This window comes from Vicugna pacos, chromosome 9 (genome assembly GCF_048564905.1).
Source record: "Vicugna pacos chromosome 9, VicPac4, whole genome shotgun sequence".
Lineage (NCBI taxonomy): Eukaryota > Metazoa > Chordata > Mammalia > Artiodactyla > Camelidae > Vicugna > Vicugna pacos.
In genome coordinates, this window is record NC_132995.1 from 10012501 (window position 1) to 10028663 (window position 16163).

Consider the following 16163-nt stretch of genomic DNA (forward strand, 5'->3'; position numbering starts at 1 on the left):
CTGCCATTTGCTTCCCTAAAATCTGAAAAGTGCAAAAGTCTGAAGCCCATTTGATGCCCAGGGTCTCCTCTGGGAGCAGTGGGGAGCCACGGAAGGTGTGAGAGGGGCAGGGCCACCTCTGTCGTGAGGGGTGGAGGGTCAAGAGGAGGCTGCAGGTGGGGTCCCTGCAGGAGGCGGGGCCTTGGGTGGGAGGAGGGATGGACTGGGGATATATTTCGGGACAAAGTAACTGGATTTGGATCACTGCCTGGGAAAGCGTGTAGATTTAGTATCGGATTTGCAACAGGGTTTTGACCCTCCTCCCCACAAAAAAAAAAAATTGATAAAGCACTTTATATTTTTAAAATCCAGCAATAGAAGGAAGACTTCTGAGGGGTGGCTCTCTCCACAGTAATCACAAATTGAGGGTTTTTAAATCTTTTAATTCAAAACACTTTAAAGAAAAACCTTAGTAAATCCACCATCCATTCTTCAGTCGACTGCTACACTTTAAATCTTCTGAATTTCCCGTGAGCCATGGTTTTACGGTGAGGGTGCCTGACCCGAACAGTGTGTCACCAGCTTTGAAACAAATCACATGCAGAAGGGTGTTAACGGGAGAACCAGGAAAGCACAGCCCACATTTTCTTTCGCTTCTGCCACGTCCGGGCTCTGCTGTGGGATTTGGGGGCAACGTGATTTCCTCCCTCCAGGCTGTAGTGTTCTCATCTGTGAAAACAGCACCGACCTCAGGATTCAGTGACTCCAAATCTACCAGGTGTCAGCACAGTCCCCGCACCTAGTCCCCGGCACGTTATTGTGATCAGAACGAGGAAGAGTCTTTTCCTGAAGTGTCAGTGGCTTGAGGAACCATAAATATGGTGTCAAAGTCTTTAACAATGAATTTGCTTTTGAGAATTTCCCCTTAATTGGTCGGCATTCACCTAGTGAGAAACTGGCTTTGATTCTCAAAGGGGAAAATGATTTCTGATTTATTTTATTCCCTTTCTGAAATGAGGCTTTCCTTCCTTGAGAGGGAAGGGAAGCCAGGCAGTGCTCTGGCTTCCAGTATGGGTGGCTGGGTGACTGGTGGTCCATGGAGCCCTTCCAGACCTGGGAGGAAGGTGGGGCAAGCCGGGAGACTGGCCACGATGGCCACCCCGTGTACTTAGTCAGTGCCACTGGCTGTGGCTCCGAGTACCTTGCCACCTCCTCTGGAGGACATGTCTGCTGTTGGGCTGAGGCCCGATTCCTCCTCCCCCAGGTACCTCATGGCAGGGCCAGACTCGAGCAGCGAGGATGAGGGGGGCTCTCACAGCGGTGGCAGCGGGGATGAAGCCCCCAAGCCTCCCCGGAAGGTCCGGTGCCCTCTGTGTGGGTGGGGGAGGGCGGGGCGGGAGGAGGACTTGGGTGTGTTGTGGTACCCCAGACTCCCCACTCCTGCCTCCTGCGGGCACACACCCGCGATGCCCCTTCCCTCACTGACCCAGCCTCCCTCCTCAGCGCCCCCAGACCAAAGCCAAGCCCCCTCAGGCAGCAGGACCCAGCTCACCCCAGAGACCCCCAACCCCAGGAGAGACCAAACCAGCCTCACCAGGGCCCCAGGAAGATGCTGGCACTGAGGGGGAGCAGTCAGGTCAGAGCCTAATGGAGGAGGGGCCGGGGGCCTGGACTCCTGGTCTGAGGAGGAGGGACCGGAGACTCAGACTCCCTTATCTAAAAGGAGAAGGAGCTCAAAGCCTGAGCTCTTGGGTCTCAGGGAGGTGGGGCTGGATCCCAGACAGTGGATCTGGGGAAGTGGGGCTGAGGGGCCCTGATAACTGGATCTGGAAGGCAACTGAGCTGGACGGTTAGGATGCCTGCATCTGTGCTCAGGCATGAGGCTGGGAGGGAGGGTCACAAAGGACAAGGCAGTGGCCTTGTGTTGACTAAGCTTCCACCCACAGAAGGACAGGACCATGGGGGCGAAGATTCTGGGGACACTGAGGATGAGCTGAGAAGGTAGGGATTAGAGCTGGGGGTCAGGGTGGCTCCAGCCTTGGGCAGAGGCAGATCTGGTTGGCGTACTCTACCCCCACCCCTGTTGTCTCCCCCAGGGTGGCTGAGCAGAAGGAACACAGGCAGCCCCCTGGCCAGGGGGAGAATGGTGAGGACCCGTACGCCGGATCCACGGATGAGAACACAGACAATGAAGGTCCCCCGGAGTCTCCTGACCTGCCAATTCCCGAGCTACCAGGTAGTAACTCCTTCCTCCTGATGTGGGATTTGACCCTGTCACTTCTCTGCCATGACTTGCCCCAGCCAGGCCTGGGATGGCTGCTGCCCTCCGTGACTTGTCTCCCAGTCCCTCACCCCCACTCCCGAGCCTTTGCCCCCTCTTTGTCCTCTGGAGCCATCCCCCTCCCTCCAGCATCCTCTCCTGCTTCCCTTGTCCCCTCCTGACTTCTGTGACCACCTCCATCACAGCCCAGCCCCAGGTGTGACCCCCCTTTGGCTTTCCACTCCCTCACGCCACAGCGTCCCCCTCCCTAGGCTTCAGGACTACCTAGGGGCTTCTAAGATCTGCAGGTGCCCAGGCCCCAAACTCCAGATTCAGTTTTGTCAGTGTGGCGGGGGGCCTGGGCACACAGACAATGTGGGCACTGATCTCTGTTGGGACCTACATGGTGCTGGTATGGTTATCTGTCACCCCAGATATAAACATGGGGGGTGTGGGGTGGGGGGCAGGAGTCAGAGCCTCTGCCAGTCAAGAATGGAGGGAGAGTGGGCAGTCAGAGGGTCTGAGCAGAGGTGAGGTTCAGTGGCCCCTGAGAGAAGCCGTTGCCACCCCGTTCCTTGTGGGTGAACCCCGTTCCTTGTGGGTGATGGCCAGGAAGTTACTTTGATCCTCCAAAGCCTCAGACGTGGCATTGGGAATCTGATGGAGAGTCATGTGAAACCAGAATGAAGAAAGAGCCAGCCTGAAGGTCAGAGCCAGAGAAGGCACAGGTGAAAAGGAGTGCGACAGCCATGGTGAGGAAGTAGCAGGCTGTAAAATTTCCAACCTGGGCCAAGCTGATGAAGTGATTTACCTCGTGTAAGAGACGTGTTGCAATAGTAGTAATTGTGTCTTTTACCATTAAGGCAAAAAAAACCCCAAAAAACAAGAAAAACTCCCCAGAGGCTCAGATGGGCCTGGCCAGAAGCACTGCTCATCATGGATTCTTCCTGCACCAGGGTGTGCAAGGACACCCCCGTCCCCTCTCCGGCCTTCCTGTCTTGCCTCCGTCTGTTGGCTGGCTGCTGGCTGGTACCTTGGAGCTCCAGGGGCCTCACGCTCGGCTCTTCCCCTGTCGCCCTTGCAGACTTCTTCCAGGGCAAACACTTCTTCCTGTACGGGGAGTTCCCTGGGGACGAGCGGCGGACGCTGAGCCGATATGTCACAGCCTTCAATGGGTCAGTCTCCGGGGGAGGGGGTGTGTTAGGAGGATGGCGAAGGGGCATGTCCTGCAGGATGAGCACAGGCCATGGAGCCTGATGCCAGCCTGCTCGCTCTGCCCAGTGGCCCTGGATGCATAGCTTCCCCTGCTTTCCTCTTCTCCGAAGTACGGCTTCCCACCACCCTTGTGGAAGGACTGGTGACAGTGGGAGCTGCCAGTTTTGTGGCTGTGGCAAAAGTGGCATGTGGGAGAGTAGGGGACCCACAGGTGGTCCATAGGAGACATAGGTGGGGACAGAGAGAGGATGGCCTTTAAGGGTGGTTGGGGAGTAGGGTTTCAAGAGGGGGACAGGGGATACCAATTCTCTGCCTCTTTCTGCCTCCTGCCAGGGAGCTTGAGGACTATATGAGCGACCGGGTCCAGTTTGTGATCACGGCACAGGAGTGGGACCCCAGCTTTGAGGAGGTGAGTCCCAGAGGGAGACCCAACCTGCCTTCACATCCCCTCCATCCCCTCCCGGCTCACCAGTTCCCGTGTGCGCCCCACCCAACAACGCAGGCCTTGATGGACAATCCCTCCTTGGTGTTCGTCCGCCCCCGATGGATTTACAGCTGCAACGAGAAGCAGAAGTTACTTCCCTACCAACTCTACGGGGTGGTGCCCCAGGCCTGAAGCATGTGCTTGTGCGCACGTGTACACACACACGAGGTTAATAAAGGTGACTTGGTTTGGAGCAGCTGTCCCTCTCGCTTGAGTCTCCCAGCACCCCCAATAGGCTCCCAGCTTTCAGTCTTCTGTTTGGTTTTTCTTCCCCTCTGAGAGCCAGGTCTTCCGACTGCCTGGTGACTCCTGCGCTGGGGTCCCGGAGGAACAAAGGGCTCTCTATCCGGGTCTGGTAGGGGAGGAGCTCTTTGTCACTTCTCCCTGGCCCCTCATGCCTATGGTGGCAGGCGGCAGGGAATTGGGAATCTGATGTTCAGCACCACCCCTCTGCTGGTTCTGATGCTCTGAGTGCATTCCTGTGTCTTGGTTGTCCCTCTGTGGGTCCTGGGCTGCAGTCCAGGATGCTCAGGGGGTGAGCCTCTCTCTTGAAGTCTCAGCTCCCCTGGGCCAGGGACATCTCCCTTTCTCCAGGGCTCTCAGAAGTAGCTGGGTAACCATTATCAGCCTAGTTTTGCATCATCTCTTTTGGTAGGTAGAAGTGCGGGAATGGGCACTTTAATCAACCCACCCAAATCCTGAACCCCCTTCAAGGCTGCACCATATTCAAGGTGGGAACTGAGCTGGGGGTTAGAGAATCAGAGTAGGGGGGCATGGTATAGCTCAGTGGTAGAGTGTATGCTTAGCACGCACGAGGTTCAGTTCCCTGTACCTCCATTAAAAAAAAAAAAATCAGTGTAGAAGATGAGAAGGCATTCTGGCAGGGGCCACAGTGTGGGTGAAGGCCAGGAAGTGGGAACCACCCTGGTGCCTGGGGGCAGTTGAAGGAGCATTGCCCCTTTGGTGACAAGGCTTTAGGGATAGATGTAGCTGGAAAGGTGGACCCAGTCCATGTAGCTGTGTCATCTAGTGCAGTAGCCAGTGGCCACGGGTGGCTATTTAAACTTAACAACAATGAAATGAAAGGAAGAATTCACTTCCCCAGTCACACTGGTCACAGCTCACTGGCTGCTGGGCTGGACAGCACAAATGGAGAACATTGCCATCACTGTAGAAAGCAAGAGGACAGGGCTGTCCCAAAGGGCTGTGGACAGCAGGCCGAGAAGCTTGGACTTCCTCCTGGGAGTGGGAAGGTCAGGAAGAGGTCGTAGCACAAAGGGCAGGGTCAGAGCCAGGTAGCAAATTTCCACAAACTTAGTATCTTAACAAAAGAAATGTGTAACTCTAGGTCTGGAGGTCAGAAGTTCTAAATAGGTCACACTGGGCTAAACATCTGTGTTGGCAGGGCTGCTCTCCTTCCAGAGGCTTCGGGAGACAGTCTTTGTTCTGGTATCTTCTAGTTTCTAGCAGCTGCCTACGTTCCATTCATCTTCCATCTTCAAAGCCAGCAGCGGCCAGTTGAGTCTCAGGCTGTATCACTGACACTGATTTCTGTCTCATTTTCCACGCTTAAAGATCCTGCTGATTACACTGCACCTGCCCGGATAACCTGGGATAATCTCCCTGTTTTAAAGTCAGCTGATTAACAACCTTAATTCCTTTGCTGCCTTAATTCACCTTTGCCATGTAACATATTCGTAGGTTCCAGGGATTACGACGTGAGCATCTGTGGGAGGCCATTATTCTGCCAACCACACTCACCACGTGTGAAACACATGGAGCTCAGATGTGTGAAAAAACAAGACACGAGTCCCCGATTTTATTTATTTTTTAATATTTTAGATTTTTAAATTATTTTTTGTGGGGGAGAGAAGGTAATTAGGTTTGTTTGTTTATTTATTTAATGGAGGTACTGGGGACTGAACCCAGGACCTCGTGCATGCTAAGCATGTGCTCTACCACTGAACTATACCCTTCACTCTATGAATTCCTGCTTTTAAGGGGCTGAGGTTTTGCTGGAGGAGGGAGATGGTGGGTGCCCTGCAGCGTTGGGCAGTGATAAATGCTACATGAGCAGAAAAAGCAGGGCAGTGTCATATAGAGAGTAGAGTGATAGGGTCATCGGGGAAGGCGACTCAGGACTCACCCCTCTGCAGGCACTTGGGAGAAGTAAGGGAGGGTCTGGGGGAGCCATTCCAGGCAGAGGAAAAGCAAGTGCAAAGGTCCTCAGGCAGAACACGTGCAAGGAGCAGCAAGGCTTTGGGGTATCAGGAGGCCCAGCGTCCACCCTGACTCCACGCTGCCCCCTGGTTTGGTTGTGGCCAAATCCCATCTCTCTTAACCCTCAGCTTTCGCATCTGGACCAGGTAAGGTTGGACCAGATCGGCACCTCTCAAATGAGTTTGTGTCCTCGAAACTCTGATGGTAGTGTGGTTGCTTTGGAGGAAATCTTCCAGGACACAAGCCATACTGCCGGGTTTGCAGGAGGGATCCTTCTCCTCCCCCAAGGCCTTGCTGAGTAGCCCCCAGTCCCTCAGCCTAATTGGTTCCATCCTTCTGCTGGGGATTCCACAAACCATCTCATCCTGTCCTCCATTTCTGATAATGAGCTCAAACAGTAGTTCCTCAAGGTCTTTCCTAACCCTCTGTCTAACAGGAAATGCCAGGTATACACCCTTGTAATACTGTGTATCTCACAGTTTGTAACTTGGTTTGCTTATGGTCACATATACCAGTCTTTACAATTTGTACTTTTTGTGTCTTAAAAGATAACTTTCTCTACTTATGAGGTTACTATGATATTCTCCTTTATTTCCATCTGAATGCTTTAGAGATTTGTGTTTCAAACTCAGATCTTAGGTCACTGGACACTTATTTTTGTGTGTGCTCTTGGGGTAGAGATCTTTGTCAGTTTCTACGCTGCTGTAACAAATTACCTCAAGCGTAGTGGCTTTAAACAACACATATTTATTTTCTTATAGTTCTGGAGATTGGTAGTCCAAAGTCAGTCTGAGTGGGCTAAAATCATGGTGCTGGACAGGCTATGTTCCTTCTGTAAGCCCTAAGTGAGGATCCATTGCCTCTTCTAGCCTCTAAAAGCCGCCTGCAGTCCTTGACTCTTGGCCCCGCATCACTCTAGTCTCTGCTTCCATTGTCATGTCTCCCACTCTGATTCTTCCACTCTTTCCCATGTAAGGACACTTGTGATTCCATTGGGCCTACTGGAATAATCAGGATCATCTCCCATCTCAACATAAGACCCTCCAGCACATCTGCAAAGTCCCTTCTGCCACGTATGTGCCGACATACTGGTTCTGGGGATTAGGAGCAGCTTTGAGGGGACCATCATTCTGCCTACCACAGGATCCCATTTAATTTTCTTCCCTATCAGCTCATTCGCAGATCAGCCTATCCTTTCCCAACTCGTCTACAGGAGGGGCTGGCAAACCACAGTCCACAGGCAAAATCCAGCCCATCTACAATTTTTGTAAATAAGGTTTTATGAGAATGCCTCTAAGCACAGGTCTGTATCTGAGTGCTCAGTGCCCTCCCATTAGCCTATTCCCAAGCCAACACCATGAGCCTCATTACCACAGCTTTGTAATCATTCTTGGTGAGAGGGGAGACAAGGCTCCCTACTTGATTTTCAAAGTGGACTCTGCTCCTTTACCTTGTTTTTGCCACGACTTGACTGGTGTCCACTTCCCTCACTAGACCAGGTGTTCCTAACTGCTGTGTTCCTAACACCCTGCGTGTGGCCCTGCGCACAGTACCTGCTTAATACACATCTGTAGAATGAAGAACAGTCCAACGTCAGCTCAGTCATCCTTGTTTTACAGCTGGAGAAACAGGCTCCAAGAGGGGAACTGTCTGCCTGAGATGATGCTTGTGGAGGCCCTATAACACTCTCGTTTTATAGATAAGGCATCTAAGTCTGGAGAAGTGACAGAGCTTGTCTGAGACCCTGAGGCTCTTAAGTAGTGGGTCAGGGCTGGCGCCAAAGCTTGGGCTTTAAAAAGATTTTTATGCTATCGGTAGTATACCTCTTTGTTCTTGCTTTTATCGCTTAGTATTATCTTGGGAATCCTTCCATGTCAGTACATGTAGAGCTGCAGTTTTTTCCCCTACAGCTGCATCTTCCATTCTCTGGCCGAACTGGAATTCCTTAACTGGTCCCCTATTGATGGGCATTCAGGCTGTTTTCCGTCTTTGGCCACAGCCTCCACACTGCAGTGAACATCCTTACTCTCATACCTTTTTTCACGTGTTTGAGTTTATCTAAAGGATAAATTCCTAGTGCGATAGGTGACATGAGCATATGTGTATTTTGTTTCTCATAGATACAGTCAATGGCCAAAGTGCAGGCACTAATTTAAACTCCCAACAATAAGGAGAGAACCTGTTTCCCGACACCCTTCAGCACACGATGCCCACAGGTGTTTTACCCTTGCCAATGATTAAGTGGGAAAAACCAGAGCCAGGGCTTTCAAACCACACCTCCAGGTCCATGGTTTGGGGCCCAGGACTAACTCTCTGGATGGCGCTTTCCCTTCCCAACCCCACCCCGAAACAACGAGTTCCTCCGCCTTCTAAGTTTGAGCCAGTGTAGAGCCAACCTCCCTTCCGGCTATCTGCAAGAGGCAAGTCCATACAGGCTTAGAGATGCCACCTCTTTATTGATCGGGACTGGCGGCAGAGGGAGCCAGTGAGCCAAGGGGTGGGCTCACTCCCGCTCCCCCTGGCTCTCAGCCTGGTGGTGGCTTCGTTGGTGAAGGAGTAGGAGGCGTCTCTGGCCAAATGCCTGGCCGCAGCTGGAGCAGCGATGCCGGGCAGTGGCCTGGCTGCCCGGTGCGGTGGGGGGATCGTGACATAGGCGATGGGCGGCCAGCTTGGAAGGGAATGAAAAAGCCTTGGGGCAGTGCGGGCATGGATAGGGGCGGGCGTCCGTGGCATGGTGCGTGTGGCGGTGGGCTGCCAGCTTGGAGGGGTAGCAGAAGGACTTGGGGCAGTCGGGGCACGGGTAGGGGCGGGCGGGCGCGTGGGTCCAGAGGTGGGCTGCCAGCTTGGAGCGGTGGCCAAAGGCCTTTGGACAGTGCGGGCACGGGTGGGGGCGGGCGCCGCTGTGCGTGAGGCGATGGGCTGCCAGCTTGGAGGGGTAGGAGAAGGCCTTGGGGCAGTCGGGGCACGGGTGGGGGCGGGCGCCGCCGTGTGCCAACCGGTGCGTGGCCAGCTTGGACGGGTATGAGAAGGCTTTGTCACAGTCGGGGCAGCGGTGCGGGCGCTGGGGCGGGGGCCGCCGGCGGGGTCGGGAAGGCGCCCCCACGGATGTGTCGGGCCCTGGAACCGACTGGCTGGGCTTCTGCGTCGGGCCCTGGTCGGGAGCTAGGGGACAGGAGGGTTGGTGGGCTCCAGGAAGCAGCCAACGCCCTGAGTCTAGACCGCTGTCCCCTTCGACCTTGATATTCCAGTGTACCTGGGCACCTCAAGAATCAGCGAGATTCCCCAAATGGCATATTCCTGCCCCTCACCCCCCTGCCATGCATCATCCTAAGAGACTCCAAAGGGTTACCTAGCTGGACCCCAGAGCTAAGGCTTCCCCGAAGCTAAGATGTCCGTTTCCAGTATCTTCCCAAGTGATCACCCGGAAATCCTTCATGTCATCTCCCCTGTCCCTCCTGTAATTTCTTGAGCCCTAGAAGTGATCGCTGAGATCCCCAAAGACTACCTGGAGGACTCCCCAGAACGTCGCGTTTCTGGGATCCGAAATGGTTATCACCCTGAGCCCTTAAACTTTCACCCTGAGATTCCCTCTTAGTCCCAATTCCTGAAAAATGACCCCTACCCACAGATGGGGCCGCGCTCACCTTCTCCCTTGGTCACAGGCTCCTTGCCAGTGGGACTAGGATCCGTGACCCCAGCCGCAGACTCCACATCGCGCTCCTGCATCTTGCTGACCCAGGAACCTACTGGGAGGGCCTAGGGCGGGAGAGGAGGTGACGCCAGTGGTTATTAGGCTGTTGGGGATAGGGCTAGAGGGCCTATAGTCAGGGGTCAGTCTGCTTTGGAGCAAGGTCTATTTAAGTCTGGAATTCTGTAAGGGGAGGACGGGCGCTGCGGGAAGGCGGGGCCTAAGAGTACAGTGGGCGGGGTTATGCAAACCCCACCCAGAAGCAGTACATTTGGAACTTAGTCCCAGGGTTTGGGCCTTCGAGTGGAGTAGGCGGGGCCTCTACAACTTTAACTCGGGGCCTTCAAGAGCGCGGAGTGGGCGGGGCCTACGTCCAGAGACTGAGGGACCGGCCGCGGAACCTAAGACAGGGATTGGTGGAGCTATACAAACAGGACCCAAAGTCGGTTGCTCAGCAACTCTGCCCCAGGGGAGGAGCCTACGCGCTCAGTGGGCGGGATTAGGTAGCTTTACCCGGCGCTTGGCTTAGTCTCAGTCCATTGACGCCGTGTGAACTCCCTCCTTCTTGTCGCTAAGTTTCATCCCCGGTATGGAGCTGGAGCCGGGGAGGGTAGAGGGGAGACCTGGAAGAAGACACAGAATGAGCATGGCTAGTGTGCTGCGATCCAGAGACCCCTAATGGACTTCCCCCTCGGGGTCCTAAGCGTCCGGGCCTCAACGAACCCCTTGGGAGCATGGCATTCGGGTACCAATGCACCCTCCCAAAGCTCAGGCACCCGATGCAGCCCCTCCGGGACCTATGCATCAGGACCCAATAGATCCCTTTCCGGGAGTTCTGATGTCCAGCCCGCAATCCATTTCTTGAAATCCCAGGTGTCCGGGCCCAGATCCCTGCCTCCCCCTCACCTGCGGACGGCCCCTCCCCGGGGGCGGGGCTCTGGGCCCCTCCCGCGGCAGCCGCGGCCGCTGCGGCGCTGCCTTCGGACGCCGCGGAGCTGCACCGCCTGGCCTGCGACGGGAGGGCAAGGGAGGGAGCGCGCGCGAGCCGCTGGGCCCAGCCTCATTTCCATCCCCTCCTCCCACGCCAGGCCGGTGGGGGCGTCAGTACGCATGCGCAGTCGCGGTCCGCGGAGGCTGCTGAGAGGGAGACGGAATGGAAGGAGGGGGTAGGTGCGTAAGACAAGGCAAGCTGGTGAGCAAGCGCAGAGCTACCGGTCGAAGGACCGGAGGAAAGTGTACCGCGGCTTGCGGGGCCTACGGTGGCTGACGGGAGTCAAGCACGTGCAGAAGCTAACACGGGGGAAACTCAGAAACCACTGAAACAGCGCGCAGCGTATGCAGCTTTCCTTTTTCTATGTCCCCTTTCTTTTAGAGAATTCCGTATCCCTAATCAGCTTCAAGAGCCCGCTGCCTATTCTACCCCTCAAGGCGTTGGCTAAAAAAAATGTGTAGCCATTTCTTCGAGAGAGGGCGGGGCGGGACTCTGGGCTGTGAACGAGCTGACGCCCAAAGACAGTCACGTTATTTGCACAGCGCTCGGCACTGTTCGCCATTGGGCGATTCAGGATTCTTAGCCCTCCACCCCCACCCCAATGCTACGGCCCGGCGGCGGGGAGGGCGGCGGTCCCCAGGTGCCCAAGACCTGGTGCCTGGCTAGAGCTCCTGGTACCAGGCCGAGAGTGGCATGCGTGTCACCCTTCCCCTGGGAAGTGACGGTGCACCTTCCCGCCCAGCACAGGAATGACCGTGAAGTGCCTGCAAACCACCCCTCGTGGGTGGGTCTTCAGCCTGATAATTCACAAAGTCTGACAAGCCCTGGGAGCCGTGGGAGTTGTACGGAAAGATTATTTGGGCTCTGGAGCCAGATTGCATGAGTAACTGCTTTGAAATCTTGGCTCTGCCACTTTCCAGCTGTGTGACCTTGGGCAAGTCTTTCTAGGCCTGGGCTTCCTCATTTATAAAATGGAGGGTTGTTAAGATTAAATTCAGTAACCAATAAAAAGTGTTCAGAACAGTGCTTACAGTGCTCAGTAAATGTTATCAGTATTACTTTTTGTTTTTATTGTGCATTGAACTAAGCCATGGCAGGGTCACGGTTGTCCCAGGACACAAGTGCACAGACCCCAAGGTGGGAAGGATTATGCTGTGTTCAGGGCATCTCTCCTATCTGTCACGTCATGCTCCAAACTCACTGATCTTCCTTCTATTTCTTGTACATGCCATGGTCAAGCCTACCTCATGGCCTTTACACTAGCTGTGACTTCTGTCCCCACAAGTTCCTTCTTCATCACTTTGCCTGCCTAACTCCCTGCCTCAGATCTTGGCCCAAACATTAACACTACAGAAGGCCTCCCCTGCCCCACCCCCAGCTCATAGAGTCCCTCCTTTCCTCCATCCTTCTGTTGTCTCATCCCCCTTGTGTGTGCTTAACACTGTATACCTGTCTTCACAGAATGCATGCTCTGTTAAGATGGACAACTTCTCTCTCTTGTTCATCTCCCTGTTCCCAGCATCCATAACAAGGCTGAGCACATAGTAGGTGTCCAAGAAATCTATGTCAAGTGATTACTTGAAAGAATTAATAATCAGGCCCTCTGTGATGGGAAGACAGAATGATGGGGAAAATGTGAACTTGAGGTCACAGAGTTGGAAGTAGGCCTAAACTGGATGTGAAACCCAGGGAGGGTTTTAAACATGGGAAGTGATATGAACTTGTTGAGGTTTGCATATAGTCTTTTTTTTTTTTAACCATTTTTTAAGGTTATGGAAAGTTTCAAACATACATGAAAGGAGAGGGAGGGGATGAAAATAACCCCCATATAGCCATCACTTAGGTTCAACATGGCTAGTCTTCCTTCATCATCCCCCAGCACCCTTCCTTGAGCCCCTTAAATTATTCTGAAGTAAATTCCAGACATTTCATCCAGAAACACTTCAGCCTGGGTCTCTAAAAAATAAGGACTCACTTTTTCTTTTTTACACATAACCACAGTATCATTATCACACCCTTCAAAATTTAGACTTGTTTCTTTATGTTATCACATTTCCCCCATGGTCCCATCTGAATCTTTCTTTTCCTTTCCAAGTACCATGTTTTATTTTATTTCAAACCTATAGAAAAAGTCAAGGGAATAATAGAATTGTTCTCTGCCTTAGTACAAGAACTGGCCAACCTCAACTGTTATCCACTCATGACCAAGGTTGTTTCATTTCCCCCACGCACTCCTCTCAGGTGATTTTGAAGCTTTATGCATATGCCATACATTGTATCCTGTAAAAATCTTTTTGTTACACTTAATTCGTTTGAATCAGGATTTAAGCAAGACCCACACTTGAATTTGTTTGCTGTGACTCTTCTGCCTCTTTTTCATTGACATTTTAAAAGGTTCACTCGCTGTTGCATGGAAAATGGAATGTAGGGAGGCAGAGTGGAAGACAGAAGCCAGTGAGGTGGCTGTTACATGTTAATTATAATATTAATTACCAGCATTTATGCAGCACTTATTGTATATCAGAAACTGTCCTGAGTGCTTTGTATATGTTCATTCATTTAATCCTGACAACAGTTTTTCAAGTGGAGGTGCTACTCTTCGTTGCACAGAAGATAAAAATGAGGCGTGCAAAGACTTATCCAAGGTTACACAATCAGGAAGTAGCAGGGCCAGGATTTGAACCCCCGCAAACTAACCCTGGGATTCGTGTAATTTGCATTCATACTTGGCTGCCTCTTTGACTAGGGCAGAGGGTGTGATGATGGAGAAGCAGCCTGATTGGAGAGGTTAACTCAACAGGGCTTAATGATGAATTGGGAGGAAGTAGCAAGAGAAGAAAGGAATAAAGGATGGTGATGAAACAATGATAGCCACCTCCCTGAGAGCAGAATACCCGAGAACTTGTTCTGTGCTGGGTGCTTCCCAAACTCTTTGCAGGTGTGATCTCATTGGATATTTTTAAAAATTGAAACATAGTCACTGTACAATGTTGTATATTACAGGTGTACAATCTAGTGATTCACAATTTTTAAAGGTTATACTCCATTAAAAGTTATAAAATATTGGCTATATTCCCCATGTTGTACCATATATCCTCGTAGCTTATTTTATACCTAATAGTTTGTATCTCTTAATCCCCTACCCCTATATTGCTTCCACCTTCTGTCTCCCCACTGGTAATCACCAGTTTGTTCTCTGTACCTGTGAGTCTGTTTCTTTTTTGTTATATTCACTAGTTTGTTTTATTTTTAATTTTTTTGGTTTTTTTGGGGGGGGCAATTAGGTTTTTATTTATGTATTCATTTTTTAATGGATATTGAAACCAGGACCTTGTTTATGCTAAGCACACACTCTACCACTGAGCTATTCCCTCCCCACCATTTTATTTTTTATATTCCACATATAAGTGATATCATACGGTATTTGTCTTTCTCTGTCTGACTTATTTCACTTAGCATAATGCCTTCCAAGTCCATCCATGTTGCTGCAAATGGCAATATTTTATTTTTTTATGCCTGTAGTAGTCATCCATTGTATATATGTACCATATCTTTATCCTTTCATCTGTTGATGGACGTTATCTTGGCAATTGTAAACAATGCTGCAATGAACATTGGGGTGCATGTATCTTTTCTTGGATCTTCACAGTGAGAGAGGAGCTATTTTCAGCCGCAAGTTACAGATGAGAAAACAGAAGCCCAGAAGTGGTTAAGTTTTGAGCCTGAGGTCACACAGTTGGGAAGGGTGATGCCAGTTTCTAACTCTTAGAACATCACATAGCTGACCCTAGAAAACCCCCACAGGGTGTGTACACCTTCAAGGGACAAGTAATGGTCTAGCAATCGTGCAAAAATTAATTAGGAATGGGCCCTAGGTGTGAGGAGGTCTTATCTGGGGACTCTCACAGTAAAGAGTGCCTGGGGGGTCCCTGTTTTCTTGATTTCTCCCTTCCCTGAGTTCCTGGCAATCTCTGTACCTCTCCTTGTTTTAACGCTGATGTCTGTACTCCTTTCCCCCACCAACCAAACTGAGGACTCACCTTGAGTCCCCAGCTTTGCCCAGCTTGGGCCAGATATGCAGGAGACCTCAATGTGAGGAATAAATGAACAAAGGTCTCTCCTTGAGTCTGAGCTGTTCTTTATACCTGTTTCTCCTCGATCTGTGTGTTTCCCAGTGCTGAAAGATTCTCTTCTTCCTGCACATTTCTCCCTGCTCCCCACATCTCTCCCCATCTCCACAGTCTCCTAGAATCTCCAAATGCACCTTTGTGACCGTATTTCTTTGACAAACATCCCATGTCAACTCTGTATTTCTCCATGTATCTCTGAAAGTCTCTCCAGGTCTCTTTTTGGTATCACGGAGTCTCTGAGCATCTTCCTTGTCTCTGAGTGGCTGGCTGAATCTCTCCCTTGATAAAGCCCACCCAGGGACAAAGTAGGGTTTTATGGACTTGCTGTAGCTAAGGAGAGCGGACCACAGAAGAAGCACTGGCTGTCTGTCTCTCTAAACACAGGGGGAGAGACAGTTACAGTTGTCCCTCTCCCTTGGTATCCATGGGAGATTAGTTCTAGGACCCCCTTGGATACCAAAATCGGCAAATGTGCAAGTCCCTTATATAAAATGGTGTGGTAGAGTCTGCCTTCTGTATCTGTGATGAAGTGACTTAGACCCTCCAGACAAGAGTGGGATGCCATATTCTAACTACTGATATGATTCCAAAGAGCAAACTTTCAGACACTTGATGACTAGACAATTTCTCAACTCTGGGTCTTTGGTGTAAATGAACAAAAGCTGTTTTTAGAGGCTCACATTCCAACAGACGCCAAATGATCCCCAACCTGATTTGGCAAGGTATCATGGACAATTATTTTTTGAAAATGATTTCTTCCTGAGAAGAGACAAACATTCCTGGTAAAATACTTAAGCGATTTTAAAATAAACTTTAATAGAATAATCTGTTGTTCTGGGACTAGACACCCACCCAACAGTCCCCAAAGACACTAAAGACACTGAACCAAACATCTTTTTCTTTCTAACAATGAGGGTTCGACCACCTGCTTTTCCAATAAAATGGCCCGGGGCGATGAGTGTATTAGGGTCTCTCGTTGAGTTTCTGTCTCTCTAGGGAGAGAAGTCTGTGCTTCTCCCGGTGTGCCTCCGTCGCCCTTTGAGTGGCTTTCTGCTCTTTCTTTCTCCAGGTCTCACTGGTTTCTAGGTCTCTAAAGTCTCTCCATCACCCCCAGCCTTTCTCCGCCGGCCCCGCCCTCGGCCCCAGGCACCCTCTGCCCCTTTAAGGCGGGCCCCGCCCCTTGCCCCGCCCCCCGG

At 51.7% G+C, this 16163-nt stretch overlaps 2 protein-coding genes across 5 annotated transcripts in view; one reads left to right on the top strand and one right to left on the bottom strand.

The window, feature by feature from the left end:
- XRCC1 (X-ray repair cross complementing 1) overlaps positions 1 to 4131 on the top strand; it is a 22633-nt gene extending 18502 nt beyond the window's left edge. For all 3 annotated transcript variants that reach the window (XM_072966953.1, XM_072966952.1, XM_072966954.1), the window contains 7 exons: positions 1244 to 1337; positions 1483 to 1615; positions 1926 to 1980; positions 2076 to 2215; positions 3324 to 3414; positions 3788 to 3863; positions 3957 to 4131. In XM_072966953.1, coding sequence (XP_072823054.1) covers positions 1244 to 1337; positions 1483 to 1615; positions 1926 to 1980; positions 2076 to 2215; positions 3324 to 3414; positions 3788 to 3863; positions 3957 to 4070 — 703 coding nt within the window. In that variant the 3' untranslated portion in view covers positions 4071 to 4131. The remainder of the gene's footprint in view (positions 1 to 1243; positions 1338 to 1482; positions 1616 to 1925; positions 1981 to 2075; positions 2216 to 3323; positions 3415 to 3787; positions 3864 to 3956) is intronic.
- Positions 4132 to 8594: 4463 nt separating this feature from the next.
- ZNF575 (zinc finger protein 575) lies at positions 8595 to 10938 on the bottom strand. Of its 2 annotated transcripts, none has more exons than XM_072966956.1 (4): positions 10753 to 10938; positions 10360 to 10469; positions 9803 to 9914; positions 8595 to 9320 (listed from the first exon to the last, which is right to left on the bottom strand). In XM_072966956.1, exons 3-4 carry the CDS (start codon positions 9882 to 9884, stop codon positions 8662 to 8664), a joined length of 741 nt encoding a protein of 246 aa, XP_072823057.1. In that variant the 5' UTR covers positions 9885 to 9914; positions 10360 to 10469; positions 10753 to 10938; the 3' UTR covers positions 8595 to 8661. The 2 variants fall into 2 exon arrangements, with proteins under 2 accessions (XP_072823057.1, XP_072823058.1); XM_072966957.1 differs by lacking the exon at positions 10753 to 10938 and adding an exon at positions 10570 to 10739.
- Between the last annotated feature and the right edge of the window lie 5225 nt (positions 10939 to 16163).